The following is a 19,863-nucleotide window of genomic DNA, read 5'->3' as shown; positions in this document are numbered from 1 at the left end:
AGGGGGTAAGGGGGTAGAGGGGCAGTGACAGGAGGTCGCAGGGGTAGATGGTTAGTGACAGGGGTTGGGGTAGAGGGGCAGTGTAAGGGGTTAGGGGTAGTGACAGGGGTTAGGGGGTAGAGGGGCAGTAACAGGGGGGTGTGGGTGAGTGGAGGAGCGTGGCAACGCTCTTACAGGCTGGAGATCGCGAGACACCTCAGTCTGCAGCTCACTCCCGGCGGAGCTGCAGACTGAGGCTGGATCTCTGTCAGGGCAGACTGACAGGAGGGGCCTCGCACCCGGCGGCATTGTGGGCAAGCCGCCGGGCCCCCTCCTGTGTCGGTTCGAGGACCCGACATGTCAGTCTGCCCAGAGGCAGTGCAGCACGGAGGTGTGATTAGGGTGTGCCCAGGCACACCCGGCACACCCCGTGCGCACGCCTATTGGGTAGAGTGCAGCTGGGGGGCTTCTAATTTGTCATAGAATGGGCATGGACCGAGTAAATCAATCTGTTTATTAATAGTTTTTTTTCCTCTAATATTTATTTCATATCATTTGTTAATAGATTGTTCAGAGTCTATTCTCCAAGCGTGACAATGGAGTTGAGAAAAAATTGTTACCTGCACTATGTGAAACTCAGGATGAAAAAGGTAAAATGATCTTACAAATTCTGTATTTTTATTTAATTTGTATTACAAACTGGTAATGCCGATCCAATTCATATTGCAATTAAGTACAATTTAGTAAAGGAATTGTAAAAGTACCCTTGGATAAAGAAAATGTTAAGAAGTGGGAACACAAAGGAAATGACAGTTCTAACCGTATAAATATTAAAAGTAAAAACGGAAATTCTAAAAATGTACTCAAATAACCTGCTTTTGGAATGTATAAGGAAATTCTGTAATTTCGTGAATTCAGTGTCTGTGTATGGGTAAAATACCACATATTATTAAAGGACCACTATAGGCACCCAACCACTTCAGCTTAATGAAGTGGTCTGGGTGCCAGGTCCAGCTAGGATTAACCCTTTTTTCTATAAACATAGCAGTTTCAGAGAAACTGCTATGTTTACAAATGGGTTAATCCAGCCTCTAGTGGCTGCCTCATTGACAGCCGCTAGAGGCGCTTCTCACTGTGATTTTGCCGCGCATGCGCATTCAGCCAATGACGACGAGAAGGAGGAGGAGAATCCCCCGCCCGTCGCTGGAGAAAGAGGTAAATTTAACCCCTTCCACACCCTAGAGCCCGGCGGGAGGGGGGCCCTGAGGGTGGGGGCACCCTCAGGGCATTATAGTGCCAGGAAAACGAGTATTTTCTTTAAAGGACCACTATAGTGCCAGGGAAACAAACAACTGTCATAAAATGTTTTAACTGTTAATGAAGCTTTAATGATTTTTCCCCCCCACTTTTTAATTTGGCTGAGCAGCCACGTTAAACTCTACTGCTCAACTTAACTAAAACGAATATCAAGTTTAATTAAATGTAATGAACTTTTTTTTTCCAATTCAATTAAACTTGTAAAAAATAAGGGAAAATGTGGTGACATTTGTGCTTTAAGATCATTGTAGCATCTGACATTTGTATAGCTACCAGGCATCGCTATATATTAAAGGACACTGCTGCTACGTGTATACATTACCTGATATATCATCAACCCTCTTTCTTCCATGTGTAGCAAAAACATGCCATTAGAGTGCTTAAAGGGATCCTATAGTGCCAGGAAAACAAACCTGTTTTCCTGGCAGTATAGGGATATTAGTTCCCCCCTTTCCTTCCCTCCTGCAGGGCTGAAGGGGTTATTCAATGCTTTCATAATGGGATAATCTGACGCTGGAGGTCCGTTAGAACGTCCAGCGTCAGATCAAAGGTTGGTTTGGATTCTGAAAGCCCTCTAGTGGCTGTCTGTTAGACAGCAACAGAGGGCAGACTTAGAGCTGCAATGTAAACATTGCAGTTCTCTGGAACAACGAAGTGTAAACTAAGTGCAAAAGGGACACAGCACCCAGACCACTTCAATTAGCTGAAGTGGTCTGGGTGCCTACAGTGTCCCTTTAATAGAATTCCTAATTAGAATATTTCTTTAACCCCTTAAGGACCAAACTTCTGGAATAAAAGGGAATCATGACATCTCACACATGTCATGTGTCCTTAAGGGGTTAAACTAGTAAATTTTAGGAAGTGTATATAAACATTTATCTTGTGTTCCTTAATTTGTGTTATTAAATAATGTTTTTCTCTATTGCAGCATTACAAGTAATGTGCAGTACATTTAAGAAACAAAGTGACAGCACTGAAACTCTAGGCAGTGTTCAGAAAGTACCTTGGAAGCAAACTGTGGCCAATACCATGAAGGATAAAGAGGTTTGCCATACGGTTGAAAATGTACTTGAGGGAATGGAGGATGTCCTTTCAATATTTTTTACCAATGAAAGGAATGACAGTAAGAGAAAAATGAGAAGTGATCGAATTAGAAGAAAAGCTTGTGCCAAGAAAGAGTTTGCTATACCTCAAAATTCTTCAACACAGAAAGAAAATATTTTAAGTAATTTGGAAAAACATGTTGATTTGGACAAGGACACTCATGCTAGCAACTTACAACAAGACCATAAAAATGATGTCTGTTGTAAAACCCTCACTAACCTTCACAAAGAAACATTATCTGTCTATGAATGGTCTCAACTAAACTTGTGTGAGCTTAATGCAAGTCAGCTGGAGAACTTCCCTTTGCCCACGGATAATCTTACTAATTCCATAGTTACCAAGTTTCAAGGTTTACCACAAGGACAAGAAACGAAGGACTGTAATGATTTAAAAAATGTTCAAGATCTAACTGAGACAGTGAACACAAGTGTTTGTAGGTCCAGCAGAATTGTGTCAGATATTTTAACTGTGGAGTATACCAACACATTGTCAGGAAAAAAAGTTACGGTTACAAAGAACTCTTATGTGAATTTACTCAACCAATCTTCCACATTGCAACACCATAAACCTGAATTAAAACTTGGGGAGGTAATCCATGAAAACAATGGCGGCAGTGGGACACAATTCACACTTTCTTCAATAAATCAAACACGCGTCGCTCAGTCTACATCGATGGAAAGATCTATCAGTGGACATTGGGAAGAAGGTCCTTGTGTTATCGCTCCAGAAACAAATCCAAATGGCGTTTTTTCTGCTTTGAAAAGGCAAACAAAGTTTTTGTATTGTGTAACTGGTGCACACGGCCAGTCAGTCAGAAGAAATAAAAACGACGTCCCCCTGTTGTCATCAAATAACCATTCATGTGCCAATGAGGAATTGCATTCACAAAGCAAAGGTAGACACCACTATATCACTGAAATAAACACAAGGGAACATTAACACTATGGAGTCTGTGAATTCAAAGTGTACCTGTTGTGATGCACACAGGTTTACTTTAAATAAAAATCGAGACATAAAAAAATATTTATAATATTATATTAGAGTATAATATATTTTAGAAAATTATGGTCCCTTCCACATCTATTAAATCTGTTGTCTGCATAGAGATACTGCTCTCTCCTGGTGCTCCTCCTACCTCTCCCAGTGCTCTTTCAGTGTTTCTTTCTCTGGCTCTGCCTCGTCTCCCCAACCGCTCTCTGTTGGTGTCCCCCAAGGTTCTGTCCTTGGTCCCCTGCTGTTCTCTATTTATACTGCCTCCCTTGGTAAACTCATCAGCTCCTTTGGCTTCCATTATCATTTATATGCAGAGAATATGTAAAATTGGTGAGAGCACTCAGAATAAAACAACTTTACCCAAACTTGGTCTGTCAATCTAAAATGTTAAAACAAAAAGAAAGACATAGGGTAATATTGTTAACATAAAATATTTGTGCAGTAAGTAATGGTCTTACTCACATATCCAGAGCCACTTAAAAGTTGGCTCAAACTTCAGGCTTGTAAGCAGTGGAAATCAGGACTTTCTATTGGAACCTCCGAGATTTTTGCAGCTGATACCTTCAATTTCATTGAGTTTCAGAATGCTACACACAAGCATAATAATGTTCAGATTTGTACATCTGAAGATAGTAATCTCTCCAGAGACAGGACTGTTTTCACTTTTATGGGACTTTATTTACCGAATTGTTTCCAGCTTTATTTTATTTATATAAATAAAATTTGTTTTCGTTGCCACTTTCATTTTTTTGGCGTTCTAAATGAAATTGAAGGTATCAGCTGCAAAAATCTCGGAGGTTCCAATAGAAAGTCCTGATTTCCACTGCTTACAAGCCTGAAGTTTGAGCCAACTTTTAAGTGGCTCTGGATATGTGAGTAAGACCATTACTTACTGCACAAATATTTTATGTTAACAATATTACCCTATGTCTTTCTTTTTGTTTTAACATTTTAGATTGACAGACCAAGATTGGGTAAAGTTGTTTTATTCTGAGTGCTCTCACCAATTTTACATATTCTCTGTATCACTGTTTTTTTGTGGCGGTGTGGCCCACAGAGGTGAATGTAGCACCATTTACATTTTTAGGGATCTTTTATTCATCTTTTATTGTTTATCATTTATATGCAGATGACATGCAAATCTACTTGTCCTTTCCTAATCTCTCTCCACCCATCTTGACTTGTGTCTCTGACTGCCTCTCTGCAATTTCCAACTGGATGGCTGCTCACTTCCTTAAACTCAACCTGTCCAAAACAGAACTTCTGGTCTTTCCTACCTCAAGTGTTACTACTCCCGTGTCTGTCTCCCTTCAAGTCAACGGTGTCACCATCACCGCTACCTCGCAGGTTCACTGCCTGGGTTTTCTCTTTGATTCCAATAGTGGATTTTCATCCCCCCCAATGACTCCTCTCCTACAACTGTCAAAAATAACCTACTGAGCTCTCCGTGATTACTTTTCTAGCAACCTATTTAATTACCCTTACTTATACCCTTTGTGTCACTATACCCCAACATGTAAGCTCATTGAGCAGGGCCCTCATAATAATAATAGACCTCTATGGTGACAATTAGGAGACAGGATTAGTAAGAGAGACGTTCACCAGACGATTGTTATATGTATTGAAAGTGAATGTCAAATTAAAGTCAGGATACTCTCACTTTTAGTAAATAACCATGCTAGTGATTTTGATTTACTGAACCAGGGGATGAAGTTTGTCAGAGAAGACACCCTTGTAAAAACCAAAACAAAATACTTTATAACTTCTAATTTTTATTAAAGTTTTGTCTATTATAATGTTGTGTTTTTCAATGAAATAAACTCTGAATATCCCGACAAATACCTTTTTAAATAGTTTTTGGACTTTTAGCACAGTTTAGCTCATTTTAAATACTCGTATCTATTGCAATGTGCGTAATCTATCCTACATGTAATTTGTGTTTTATTGTGCTTTTCTTTCCTCAGCAGAATTGGAGTTGCAAAATAAAAATGGTGAATGTGACCATAAACAAGACAAATCTTTGCATGAAGACCGGAATTTGAGAAATGATCCTGAAAGCTTACAAGAAAATGAAAGAAATCTCCCAAGCATGAAAGGAATGAATGGAGAATCATATATTTCTGATTCTTCGTATCGTATGCAGGCAAACCATAATGATTTCGAAACAAGAGACCCATCTTCATCTAATATAAGAAGGAAGGTGTTAGCCACAGCTGAACTGCTTGCTGAAAAACATCTACTTGCTGAAACACTCCTCCATCAGCGTGGAATTCAGGGCCCAGAGGAAAATAAGGTTATATTACCGAGCGATGGCATACAAAATGATTCTTTTTTAACCTGCAGACAAAGCCAGCAAGATAAAGTACATTCCAATGGGCTTTGCAATGTTATTTGTAGTGAGGTTCACAACGCAAGTACTGAAAAAGTGTCTGCATCACTGCCAAGCGAAAGGACCATTTCCTCTAATCAGCAAAGACAAGTATTGCCACATAGGGAAAATGAAGATATAAATATGTTTCCCTCTGCTGTCCTGGAGAGCAAGTCCACCAGCACGGACAATTCAGGAAATAAATGTGTACTAGATTGCAGTTTTAAGAATTCCTCTTTAAATGTCTTGAAGCCAAACTGCAGTCCAGTAGATGAGTTTCAGAATGCTACACACAAGCATAATAATGTTCAGATTTGTACATCTGAAGATAGTAATCAAAATAGAAATATTAGCGTCCTCCTGCCATCAGATACCTCATGTGAACATTCTATATCAATTAATGAAGTCCAAAGTGCCATGCAAACATCTTCAGCATTTAATAAAGTACCCAGCCTTAGCACTAGCACAGATGGTCTGAAAAAGGAATTTGAAGGCTTTAAAACCGCATCAAATAGAAAAATCCACATTTCAGAGAAGAACCTCATGAAAGCAGAGACCTTGTTTAAAGAAATTGAGGCCCAATGTCTGGTGACTGACATTCCACACAAAACTGAAAGGAAGACGGTCTCTTTGGAGATGAAAACCAGTGTGGATGTTCCTGCTTCAGTGGTAAACTTTAAAGGATTCAAAACCGCATCTGATAAGGACATAAAACTTTCTGATAGCTTGTTTTGTAAAGGTAGACTCCTTTTTAGTGATATTGAAGATGATAGCAGTGAAACGCCTGAGCGAATTAAAGGAGGAAAAATAAATCAATTTGATCTGTTCTCTAAGCCAGCATCAAACATTAGCTTGAATACATCTAAAGCTACATGCTGCATAAACACATATGATTCTTTGTGCAGCAAAATTATATCCTCTGAGAAAATAAAACGTCCGCAGAATGCAGAAGGTACGGAAGACAAAACTGTAAGTGCCTTTGGCTCAAGCAAGCCATATCCTTTCATATCTATTAAATCAGATGAAAACATGGTTGAACATGAAAAACTGCATTGTAGTCAGCCGGTCAAAAAGGCAAGGAAATCTCTCTTTTTGAATCCAGATCACATTATGGGTGAGGGAACAAGTAAACTCACAAAATATTCACCTGCTCGCATTCCCAATGTCCTGACTGAAAGCCAGAAAGCTGAGGTCTGTGAACTTTCTTCTATTCTAGAAAGTGCCGATAGTCAGTACGAGTTCACACAATTTAAGAAAATAAAACCTGTGAAAACAAACCTTGAAAACAGATCAAGTTTAAATGACAGCATAGGAACATCTCAGAATCTAAACAACTATGATGTTTGGAAAGATGTGGACTTTAATGATAGCTTTGCAGCTGGAGAGGACAGTGTGGACCCTGGAGCTGGTATTAGAAGTAGCTTAGATGTTGCCTCTCATGACAAAAACTTTTTTGAAAAAAGTAATTTACAGCCTTCAGGACCAACATTGCTTTTTAAGCAGGACACTTCCTGTGGAGGGTTCAGTTTGGCCAGTGGTAAAGCTATTAATGTAGATAATGAGGCTTTGCTCAAAGCTGCTAAGATGTTTAGTGACCTTGAATCCACAGATTTATGTGACCCCACAGTGCATGTTTCTTCAGTTTCCAAGGACCTGCCTGATGTAAACAGTGTCCACTTAGCATCTGAAGTAAATGGGGGTGACATGGAAATTTTGCCAAATTTTAGTGCTACTACGCAACTGGTTACAGATGGTTTGAAAGCAAATGTCAGTGTAGCGAACAGTGTTCACATAAGTAACTCTAGTGGAGAGGAGCGCATTCAGTCCACAAACATTAAGGCTGAAAAATGTGTAAATGTGAGTGTGAATCCTACAAAATTTGATGGAAAAACCCCAATACAAAATGAAACTTTTGAGAAAGATAAGAAATTACAGAGTCTCTATGTTGGACATGACCGGGGTTTTCAAACTGCCAGTGGAAAAAATATAAAGTTTTCTCAATCTTCACTTGAAAAAGTTAAACATTTGTTTGCAGATGATAATTCAGATACGTTTGAGGTCCTAAAAAGCAAAGACAAATCTGTGCAAGAGATGCATGTTGGAGCCAAACCGTTTCCAATTGCAAAAGGGCAAGGAAATTGCCTTGCCATAGCAAGTGGCAGTAAAGATTTTATAACTGGCTTCTGCACTGCAGGTGGCAAAAAAGTCTCCATTTCTGAGGAGTCATTAGCTAAAGTTCGCAACCTGTTTGAAAATGAAAACCAGCTTGGCGATGAAAATGAAACCTCAAAGCAGTGTGACAGCCAAGAACATCAGACGAAAGACTTGAAGGTTAAAACCTGTGGCCCGCTTGGGAAGGAAACAATCGAATCCGATGAAAAAAATGTGTCTGAAATTTTAGATCTTGAAGATGTTCCAGCAAGAAGACATCTGAAAAGTAGAGACCAAAATGCAGAGGGTTTTCAAAACGTTAACATTTTATCGTTCACTGAGAATGGAACTAAGAATGATAATTTGACTCATAAAAGTTCAACAGTATTTCCTATTGGGTTTACCACTGGGAAAGGCAAAGGAATAAATATAAATAAGGCATCATTACTTAAGGTTAGAAACATGTTTAGTGATATTTCTGATGAAGCTGAAATGGCCAAAGATAATGTGTCCAGCATTGATTTAACACTTAATCATGAAAGCAACTTGGTAAACCAGAGTGGAGAAACACTTATGAAAAAGAAAGATTCGGGTCCCCAAAAAATGAATCCTCCAAATACAAATGAAGGAATAGCGCAGTCTAGTAGGGCTCCTTCTCTTCCATTCAGTACAGTGAGTGGAAAGACTGTGTCAGTTTCTCACGATTCATACCATAAAGCAAAGCTCATGTTTTCTGACAGCAATGATCCCTCTTTGCCAGATAATAAAAGTAATGTGAAGCCAAGATTAGCTAGTATAAAAAACCATGAAGCGGAAGTAGTGCTCAGTGCTGTGTCAGATCAGAGTACCCAATCTAATCTTTATCATAATTTCCAAAATGCATGTTCAGCTGCTGGTAATGTTCCTATGACCACGGCAGTATCCTTCAGTACAGCTAGTGGTAGGTCTGTCCAGCTGTCAGAGGACTCTTTGAGGAAGGCCAGGGCAATGTTTAACGAAATAGTTGATATACCAGCAGCGCGCCAACAACCAAAAGAAAATCTTATTCATGGCAATGATACTGAGTCCATAACTAAGAAAGAACGCCAAAACTATATACAAGGACAGTTGGCAAAAGAGGAAGTACAAGCATCAAAAGACAAAGCTTCAATTAACGTTAACACCTTTAAAAGTCCATTTGGATTTAACACTGCAAGCGGGAAGAAAGTATTGATATCTGACAGTGCAGTGCAAAAAGTTAAGGGGATGTTACAAGAATTTGATGATCTTGAGCATTCTATGGTAACAGAAACACTCATTCAAAAGCATGCCCCAACTAAAGAGAAAGTGTCTACTGCATTATTGAGCAATCATGAGGAAACAGAGGTATTGGATAATAATCTTAACCACTGTCAAAATGAGAAACCCAACTTAATGCATGGTGAATCTGCCAACAGGAAATCTTATTGTTCAGAAGCCTCAGTAAGACATTTCCCACTCTCTAGCTTTGAAAGACACTCCACACCTTCTCACACTACTAAAACCTTCGCTCGGTTTAATAGTATCCCAAAACCAGATTTGGATTTCTCTGCTTCAAACACACCAGAAAATTATTTTGAACTGGAGGCAGCTGAAAGTGCCAAAGCTTTCATGGACGATGATGATCTAATGGATGGAGGACCAAAAGGAGATAATCTTTCTGCAAATTCCAATAAGGCTGCCCTTGTGAGGTGCGGGAAAAGACTTCGATCAGAGGATGGGGTGCAACATGGTAAAGGTGATGTATTTTTCTTTTAAATGTTCTCATTTTATTAGATTTTTTTTATATATATATACAGTTGCAAGAAAAAGTATGTGAATTCTTTGGAATGATATGGATTTCTGCACAAATTGGTCATAAAATGTGATCTGATCATCATCTAAGTCACAACAATAAACAATCACAGTCTGCTTAAACTAATAACACACAAAGAATGAAATGTTGCCATGTTTTTATTGAACACCATGTAAACATTCACAGTGCAGGTGGAGAAAGTATGTGAACCCTTGGATTTAATAACTGGTTGAACCTCCTTTGGCAGCAATAACTTCAACCAAACGTTTCCTGTAGTTGCAGATCAGACGTGCACAACGGTCAGGAGTAATTCTTGACCATTCCTCTTTACAGAACTGTTTCAGTTCAGCAATATTCTTGGGATGTCTGGTGTGAATTGCTTTCTTGAGGTCATGCCACAGCATCTCAATCGGGTTGAGGTCAGGACTCTGACTGGGCCACTTCAGAAGGCGTATTTTCTTCTGTTTAAGCCATTCTGTTGTTGATTTTCTTCTATGATTTGGGTCATTGTCCTGTTGCAACACCCATCTTCTGATGAGCTTCAGCTGGTAGACAGATGGCCTTAAGTTCTCCTGCAAAATGTCTTGATAAACTTGGGAATTCATTTTTCCTTCGATGATCGCAATCCGTCCAGGCCCTGACGCAGCAAAGCAGCCCCAAACCATGATGCCCCCACCACCATACTTCACAATTGGGATGAGGTTTTGATGTTGGTGTGCGGTGCCTCTTTTTCGCCACACATAGTGTTGTGTGTTTCTTCCAAACAACTAAACTTTGATTTCATCTGTCCACAGAATATTTTGCCAGTACTGCTGTGGAACATCCAGGTGCTCTTGTGCAAACTGTAAACATGCAGCAATGTTTTGTTTGGACAACAGTGGCTTCCTCTGTGGTATCCTCCCATGAAATCCATTCTTGTTTAGTGTTTTACGTATTGTAGATTCGCTTACAGGGATGTTAGCATTTGCCAGTGACTTTTGTAAATCTTTAGCTGACACTCTAGGATTCTTCTTCACCTCATTGAGCAGTCTGCGCTGTGCTCTTGCAGTCATCTTTACAGGACGGCCACTCCTAGGGAGAGTAGCAGCAGTGCTGAACTTTCTCCATTTATAGACAATTTGTCTTACCGTGGACTGATAAACAGCAAGGCTTTTGGAGATACTTTTATAACCCTTTCCAGCTTTATGCAAGTCAACAATTCTTAATCGTAGGTCTTCTGAGAGCTCTTTTGTGCGAGGCATCATTCACATCAGGCAATGCTTCTGGTGAAAAGCAAACCCAGAACTGGTGTGTGTTTTTTATAGGGCAGGGCAGCTGTAACCAACACCTCCAATCTCATCTCATTGATTGGACTCCAGTTGGCTGACATTTCACTCCAATTAGCTCTTGGAGATATCATTAGTTTAGGGGTTCACATACTATTTCAACCTGCACTTTGAATGTTTACATGGTGTGTTCAATAAAAACATGGCAACATTTCATTCTTTGTGTGTTATTAGTTTAAGCAGACTGTGATTGTCTATTGTTGTGACTTAGTTGATGATCAGATCACATTTTATGACCAATTTGTGCAGAAATCCATATCATTCCAAATAGTTCACATACTTTTTCTTGCAACTGTATATACATATTTACCCCTGTCTTCTAAAATGATTTCAGTCTGCATTATTTTTTTCCATATCTTTTCAGTTTTGGAGATTGTTCTACTCCAGGCCATCTCGGGTAGTGGTGTGATTTAAAGGAACATTATAGGGTCAGGAACACAAACAATCTCTGCCAATCACAATGTTTTCCTATAGGAGAGCATTGGATTAGCTTAGATTATCAATTCTGATGATCGCAGCCAAGGAGGCGTGACGAGGCGGAGCCAAATGCCAACCTGGCCAATCCGTATCTCCTTATAGAGATGCATTGAATTAATGCATCTCTATGGGGAAAGTTCAGCGTCTCCATGCAGAGGGTTGAGATGCTGAACGTCAGTGCTGCTTACTGTGCAGCAATGACCCAGGAAGCACCTCTAGGGGCCGTCTGAGGAGTGATCACTAGAGGGTTTCCTAGGCTGTGAGTATAATTATTCCTTTCAGGCTTTTCGCAGTACCCATTGTACAGCGTTTCGGAATTTGCTGGCGCTATGTAAATAATAATAATAATAATAATCATGCTTTTTTTTCAGATAAAAGGCAATGTTTACATTACAGCCTAGGAACACCTCCACTGGCCACTCATCAGACGGCTACTATAGGTGCTTCCTGGGGCCGTGCTGCACATGAGCATTCAGTGTCTTAACCCTCTGCATGGAGACACTCATAGATATGCTTTGATTCAGTGTATCTCTTTGAGGAGATGCTGATTGGCCAGTGCTGTGTTTTGCTTGTGCTGGATCTGCCCTTTATCTGCCTCCTTGACAGTCTAAGCCAATCCAATGCTTTCTTATGGGAAAGCATTGTGATTAGCTGAGATCATCACTTCTGATGTCAGGCAAATGAGGGGCAGAGCCAGCAGCAGACTGGAGTAAAGGTAAGATGTTATTATATTTAGGGGGAGTAGGGGGCTAGATAGTATTTTTAACACTAAAGGGTAAAGAATACATGTTTGTGTTCATGACCCTATAGTGTTCCATTACGCTGTAGTTCTTATGGTGATTATAGTGTCTCTTTTAAAGCATATTTCCGTAACGTGCCAAGAATTCAGATTTGTTGTTTGTATCTGTAGACATGTCTATGGGTTAACCTGCACATGAAATATTACATTATGGAGTGTCTATGATTGAAAATTATACTAAATATCATTGCATGAAAGGGAAGCTTTTTTTTTCCTTCATCTTCTTTTCTGACCAATACAAAAAGCTGCAAAAATTTTGTATTATCTTATATTCTCTTTCTGTGATTCTAAAAAAAAATTTGAAATGTATTTGTAAAATATGTATTCAGTTTTTAGACTTTAACAGAGCAATGCAGATTCCAGTGTCTCTTGTTTATAAGGAGGCATAAAATGGTTTATCCTTGGAATGGTTACTCTGTTAGAAAGTGATTTGATGTTAGATTGCTGGTTTCATAGCTATCATTCATTTACAGGAGAACCTCTAATCAAAAGACAACTTTTACCAGAGTTTGACAGAGCCACAGAGAATCAACCCAAGTTGCAACCTTTGACAAGCTCTCCAAATGGTATATATTGTCTGAGTTGTGCAGATATATTAACAGTTTAAACGATTTACTATTTTCATAATGGATCTTAATTTGAGAGACAATGCACAACTTGGACATTTTTTTAAATATTCAACTTTTCATACTGCCGAGATTGATAAATCCAATGTTATTTGAAGGTTATTTATAAATATCACTGTATGCTTTGTTGTTTAATATTCTGATAATATAATTATAATATTTTTCAGAACCTTTTTCATAACGGCAATAAGCTTACGTTAAATTGGGTGTGCGTGAATTAAAAATAGTAGATCTGGTCCACATTTTCAGATATTCAAAATTAACTATACAATCAGATACATTTCAGATATAATGGCCATAGGAATGTGCACTCCCCCCCCCCCCCCCCCCCCCCCTACTGCGGTGAACATTTGTATTTTTAATGTGTTTTATTGTACATACTTCTTAGGTACAATGAAGGATAGAAGGAAGTGTTTATACAACATAACTTTGCAACCAGCAACCTGCAACCCTACAAGGTAAAAAATTCAAAAACCCTATTCACTGTCTGTCGTCGTAAATTAGCTATGTGAGCCAACCAGTGGAATTAAACAAACAAAAAAAGTTAGCAGTAGCCTTACTTAGCACAGTGAGAAAAACTCAGATGCACTTGTTAAAGTACCACTTCACACCCAGGAAGTACGGTACTTCAGCTTGCTAAAGCTTTATGTGTGGTGTAATTAGTACCACATTTTAATGGCACTTAATCAAAGTGCCATTAAAAAATTATTTTATCAAATTTCTGAGAAATAGTCATTTTTATAAATTAACAAACTCCTCCCTGTGTGTCATTAAAATGGCCGGGGAGGTTTGCTTCCTCTTCAGTTAGTTCCACTGAGCTAACAGAAGTGGCAGCCATGCTCTGCTAGAGTGCACTTCCACTACCTCATCTAAATCATAATGAGCATGCGCGTGTTCACAGGGATCATTGTATCTTGGGTTCCCCGACTCCTGCATCTTCCTGTTTCTGGCCTTCCACTGGATTCGGTGTCCTTTTCAGCTATCCCTTTCCTTGGAAATCAGTCAGCGTTCCGGGCTGAGAATCTCAGTGAGAAGCATCTCATAGGTCATTTCACCTGCGGAGACTGTCAATCTGAAGCTTTTGCAAGCTGTTTTTGATATACCCCCATGTCAACATGCATAAATAAGTAGTGATTAAAAAAATCCCTCTGGGGTGTTCCTTTAAATGTTAGGAATCTACTACAGCAGATTCATATATTTCACAATCAAAATGTCTCTGCTAAATTCAATGTTCCAATAATTTTGCCAGGGTTTTCTTATTTGTAATCCTAAATAAATTTTAAGACAATATGTATGCTTTTCCATTTGGAGAACATATAACCTTAGTTGTGTTTATTATAAAAGCAGGGAATTTAATCTAATCTCTTTTAAGACTGTGTTCTGTCCAATACTACTTTCATTGATAATGTTTTACTTATTGTACATCCCTTGGTAATTACCGGTATGAAAGCTGTTATCTGTCAATTGTCAGCTATTCATTAGGACATGTTATCTTATTGTATGCTTATTTACAGTTCTAGAAATACTATGTGCAGTGACAATTTAAAGTGCTTACAGGGGTATTCACTAAACTCTGAATTTTCACGAATTAAATCCAAATGGCAAATATAGCCAAGTCAAGACTACGGCTGAGTTGGAGATCTTTCCAGATCACCTAGTTTTTCCACTTGGATTTATTTGCGACAATCCGGAGTTTAGTGGAAAACCTTGTAAGTGTTGTGTGTGCACTTGTCTCCTTATAGAAACCCTTTAGGACCTCTTATTGTTGCAAAGTGTTTGTTTTATGACAATTATCCTTTTAATGCAGTGTGCTGAAAGGAAGACCAGAAAACCTGGTTCCCAAGTTTACTGAGCCAAGCCAATTTCATTCCAAATCGAATATTTTGTTTCAAAGATCTCAATTTAAATCAGCCGTTGGTTCATCTGAATGTACAAGTCAATCGAACAGCTCCCTCGCTGATAATGTGCCAAAAAGAGCTTTAAACACATTTGTTCCTCCGTTTAAGAAGCAAAAGCCTTCATCAGAGGCGCAATCCAGTTATTCGCAGAGAAACAATCCACATAGAGTCACACGTAGTATGTTGGATCGCCAAGAACATGATTTCAAACCAAATTCAGCACTTACAGAAGACCAAGATAATGAATCAGGTATTGGCATATAACTGTTTTTTGTTTTTTTCATCTACAAAGTATAAGGGAAGGCTGTCTTGCACTAGCAGGCATTCAACAGAACAATAGAGAAGAACGTGTAAAGTAAGCACACGCTACTTATTGACCTGGAATATAAGAAATTAACATTCTTTTCAGGGAGTGTGTAGGTAGGCTGTGTCAGTCACAGCTAAGGAAAAGTGTTACTGGGACTGCAGAAGGGAAGGTTTTTAACTTCTAAACAGTAGGGAGTTGAGCATCATTTATGTTAATTCACTAAACCAAGAACTTGCAGTGATCTTAAAAACAAATTGCAACTCTTAAAATAACCAAACTGTATTATAGCCAAATTGGAAATTGTTCCAGCTCAGGTACTCTCTCCTAAATGTTTGTAATTTTGTTGTGAATTCGGTACAATTTGCTGTTTAGTGAATACACTCATGACATGTTTATTCAATATGGCTATTTATTGTCCATGAAGCAACCATTTTTTAAAATGTATTTTTCTTTGCATGTTAACTTTGTGCCATCCAGAATGTAATATATGTTGAGCAATGAGATCTGTAAGCTTCAAGTCTAACCATATGTTCAGTGGTACTTGTGCAATATTATTGATCTGGTATGGGTTCTAGTGGTGTTACCCGTGTATGTTGACTAGACGTATGTATTTTCTTTCCAAAAGATTTGTTGCATCTAGTATCCAATCTTTGCTGTGCCAGAGACATGCAGGAAATGAGAATTCGGAAAAAACAAAGGCAGAAAATTAAACCACAGCCAGGTTTGCTATATCTTGAGAAAACCTCCTCATCAGCCAGAATTCCACTACTATCTGCAGTGAATAAGGAGCCCCCTGCTACATATTCAAAAGAACAGGTATACATTTTAAGCCTTTTTTTGTACGTGAATTTACTGCTTAGGAGCAGTATAGGACAGACTCCTGAAGTGCTTCAGGGATCTGTGATTTGTTTGACAGTTTCTAAAAGCGCAGATTCAAAAGTGACTACAGCTCATTGGGAAACATCGGAAAGCCGCATGCATGTAAGCATGCGGTTACAGCACAGAATCTTCTCAATAAGAAGCCTCTGATTGGTGTATTCCACGGCGCAGACTGAAAGAGGAGGGCTTGCAAAGGCTGCAGACAACAGGTCTGCTGATTTTTGTACGTTTTTTTTTTGTTTTTTTTACCTCAAAGAAAACATACAGAAAAAAGCATGCTTTCTTTAGGGGTATATCTATTAAATTGTAATATATTTTCAATGTAGTGTTTGTGTTTAATGGAATTTCACTGTCAGTTTTTGAAGGAATGACGGGTGTACATATGTTCATAAACAATTTATCTTTAAGCACACCTAAAGGCTCGTGTGTCACTGACACTGACTGTCCTTTATCGTTATCCTATTAATTTTTATATATTTCTCTCTAGTTATACATGCTCGGACTTTTAAAAACAAGTATTGAAATTAAAAGTGAAAACTCCGGATCGTTTCAATTTAACTGCTTGGATTACTACACAAAAGATTGTCTGCTGTCTGAAAATGGTGTGCAGATAGCTGATGGAGGATGGCTGATTTTTACCGATAATTTGAAGGCAGGCAAAGAGGAATTCTACCGGTAATATTCCAGTGAAAAAAAACAAAAAACCTTCCAAATGTCCTTTCCTTATACGTTAAATACGAAATGTAGTCATGAAATATGCTGCAGCTGGTTTCGACGAGCATCAACTTTTTTGTCTCCCAGACTTTGAGTCATGTAAAAGTGCAGGTTTTGTTGCCTTAAGAAAAAAATACTGCCAAACACTGTTATTATACAAATGAGTGTTTCTCCAGCTGGCTCTTAGTATAAGTTGTGTGTGTGTGTTGATTACAAGACTACAACAAAATAGATGTTCCTACGTTTGTGGTTTGTTCGAATTAACCTGTGTCCATGTATTTTCTGTAGAGCACTGTGTGATACTCCTGGTGTGGATCCTAAACTAATTTCTCCAGATTGGGTTTATAATCACTATCGCTGGATTGTATGGAAACTTGCGTCTCTTGAAGTTAAATTCCCAGAGTGTTTTGCTAGTCGATGCCTTACGCCAGAAAGAGTGCTTTTACAGCTTAAGTACAGGTCAGTGGAGGAGACCTTATGAATATAGCTTCATCATTTTATGGTTTTAGGTGTTTGATCTCAATATTAAAGGGAAATTGGGGCAGGGAGGCATGATTCAATATTTTTTAATTCATTCCAAAACTGTGTGTAAATGAAATCAAAAAGTACTTACCTTTTGAAGTTCTAAGCAGATCCACTGTTTAGTGGGTCTGAACTCGTCTAAAGGGAAAACCCACCCTAACCAGATAAAGCCTCCAGTCCAGAGCCTTTATATTCTGTTCTGTTGGGTGTCTTATCCCATACCAATATCACGAGAGTCCGGAACCACTCAAGAGCAGAGAATGGGTGCACGGTACTCAACCATCAACTTTTAAACCATCAACTTTGAAAATGTTACGTTAATGGTCATATAACCAATTGTTCTATAATTTTTATACTTGTTATTGGAGCAGAAGGCAAACAAAACTCTCATCCATTGCTGGAGGCATAGCTTAAATTAACACTATAGTGTTAGGAATAAAAAGCTGTAATCCCCACACTATTGTGCCCTGCCCCTTTACACTTCCCTGTGGCAATTAAATGGTTAAAAACCCTTTAAAAACACTTACCTGATAACAGTGCGGAAGTTCATTGGCACTGGCTCCTTCGATGTAATCACGATGGGCATGCATGGTATCCCTTTTCTTTTTGTTTATATGAGTTTCGACGAGACTACATGTCTAGCATATATACATGCATTCTAAACCTTGCTATTCTTTATGCATAATTTGTACTAAAGACCTGGTGAGACACAAATCATAATTAAAGGGAAGAAATAGTTGGGATGCCTTCAAGCACCCCAATGACTTTGGTTGAGCCCATGTAGTTTTCCTCTCCATAAAAAATATATAATGGGGCGTGTGGGGACCCCCCCCCCCCCCCCAGAACCCACCCCTGAGCGGCGGGAGGGGGCCCTAAATCAAAAAATGTAAGCTAACCAATCAGAGTGCTCTGACAGTGCCTAATCATTAAATTCATGAACACCAATATGCAAAAAGTAATAATCCATATCTGATAAGGTTTATAGCAATATTGGCAGGCACACAACCCAGTTCGGGATGAGTATCTTGAACTATAGGAAAGAGAAATCACACAGAGACCAAGTTGAATATAAGAATTCACACCACACTTTGTCTACAATGGGACCCAATACAAAGTAAACTTAACTCTCATTAAGTTGTTGCATGCATTCACTACAAACAGCTTAGTATCTAGATATATCAGCTTAAGTATACATCACCATTAGAGGGGCTTGGTTGTGTCCTCACTGCATGACTGGGGGAACTCAAGCAGTGAGACTTGGAGGGACCCTCTCTTCTGGGAACAGTAGAGACCAGCAACACGCACCTATATTACAGGTGGGTAGTTTTATTTATTTATTATTTATTTATTAAAAATTCTTAAGAAACGCAGTCTTATTACCCATAGGGTCTCGATGCGCATACCAGCAATAAAACAGACAAAACAATATCCAGCAAACAACAGCATTATAATCACATGCATTTGAACCAGGTTAAAAGTTTCATGTCATTCCATACGCCTGAGCAAATAAAACTGTTTTTAAGCTCTGGCGAAACTTCAGTAGATCATTCTCAAGTCTTAATGTCAGAGGCAGGGAGTTCCAAAATTGCGCTCCCTGAACATCACTCGTTCTCCCTCCGCACTTTTTCTTTTTAAAATTTGGAATCTTCAATAAGGCTAAATCAGCCGATCTCAAGGATCGACTGGGAGTATAGCGTGTGAATTTATCCTTCAGATAGTCTGGTCCCATACCATGGACTGCCTTATATACCAAACAACCATTTTTAAACAGAACCCGTTCACGAACGGGCAACCAGTGCAAGGCTCTTAATGATGGAGTGATATGGTCATTACGGGCCACACCCGTAAGTAGCCTTGCAGCTGCGTTCTGTATCAACTGTAGCTTGTGTATGATGTTCTGAGGCAGTCCAATGTGCAGAGCATTGCAGTAGTCCAATCGGCTACTGATGATGGCGTTGACCACCGAGATTTGATCGGAGGGGGCAATGAATCTGAAAATAGACCTCAGAAGCTTCAGGTGGTAGTGGCAAGAGCTTACCACCTGATTAATCTGAGGCTTCAGTGTCAACCTGGAATCGAGAATGACTCCCAGATCTCTGACCTTAGTGGCAGGACTCGGAGATGGAGAAAACGAGTCCGGCCATGAGGGAAAGATACTATTCACCTCCTGGTTACTGAAGATGATGCATTCAGTTTTGGAGCCATTAAGTTTTAAATAATTGGCTCCCATCCACGACTGGATATCCTGTAGGCATGAAGAAAGATTGATTTGATCCTCCTTTTTCTTGGCCAGGCGAAAGTACAACTGGGTATCGTCGGCATAGATATGATAGGGAAGCATGTGGCGGCGGATGATATGGGTCAGTGGCCTCATATAGATGTTAAACAGGATTGGAGATAAAGCCGAACCCTGGGGGACTCCACACGTCAGGGAGATGTTAGAGGAGTAAAATGTCCCCAATTTTACCCTTTGAACCCTGTCGTGGAGAAACGAGGTCACCCAAGCTAGCGCCCTGTCATCCACACCAGCCACAGTAAGTAGCCTCTCTGTCAATCTATCATGATCGATGGTATCGAAGGCCGCCGATAAA

At 39.3% G+C, this 19,863-nt stretch overlaps 2 protein-coding genes across 2 annotated transcripts in view; one reads left to right on the top strand and one right to left on the bottom strand.

Annotated features, from left to right (window-relative positions):
- LOC134571246 (uncharacterized) overlaps nucleotides 1–19,863 on the bottom strand; it is a 516,374-nt gene that overhangs the window by 423,774 nt on the left and 72,737 nt on the right. The gene's annotated exons all lie outside the window — the stretch shown is intronic.
- The window catches only part of BRCA2 (BRCA2 DNA repair associated), a 53,858-nt gene that overhangs the window by 17,781 nt on the left and 16,214 nt on the right, over nucleotides 1–19,863 (top strand). The window contains exons 9-17 of the mRNA XM_063439115.1: nucleotides 545–629; nucleotides 2,225–3,295; nucleotides 5,361–9,668; nucleotides 12,800–12,892; nucleotides 13,341–13,410; nucleotides 14,760–15,100; nucleotides 15,783–15,973; nucleotides 16,524–16,711; nucleotides 17,039–17,209. Coding sequence (XP_063295185.1) covers nucleotides 545–629; nucleotides 2,225–3,295; nucleotides 5,361–9,668; nucleotides 12,800–12,892; nucleotides 13,341–13,410; nucleotides 14,760–15,100; nucleotides 15,783–15,973; nucleotides 16,524–16,711; nucleotides 17,039–17,209 — 6,518 coding nt within the window. The remainder of the gene's footprint in view (nucleotides 1–544; nucleotides 630–2,224; nucleotides 3,296–5,360; nucleotides 9,669–12,799; nucleotides 12,893–13,340; nucleotides 13,411–14,759; nucleotides 15,101–15,782; nucleotides 15,974–16,523; nucleotides 16,712–17,038; nucleotides 17,210–19,863) is intronic.

The sequence above is a fragment of the Pelobates fuscus genome, chromosome 1, assembly GCF_036172605.1.
Source record: "Pelobates fuscus isolate aPelFus1 chromosome 1, aPelFus1.pri, whole genome shotgun sequence".
NCBI classification, from domain to species: domain Eukaryota; kingdom Metazoa; phylum Chordata; class Amphibia; order Anura; family Pelobatidae; genus Pelobates; species Pelobates fuscus.
The sequence above is the reverse complement of the archived record's forward strand: the minus strand, read 5'-3'. Positions and strand labels throughout refer to the sequence as shown.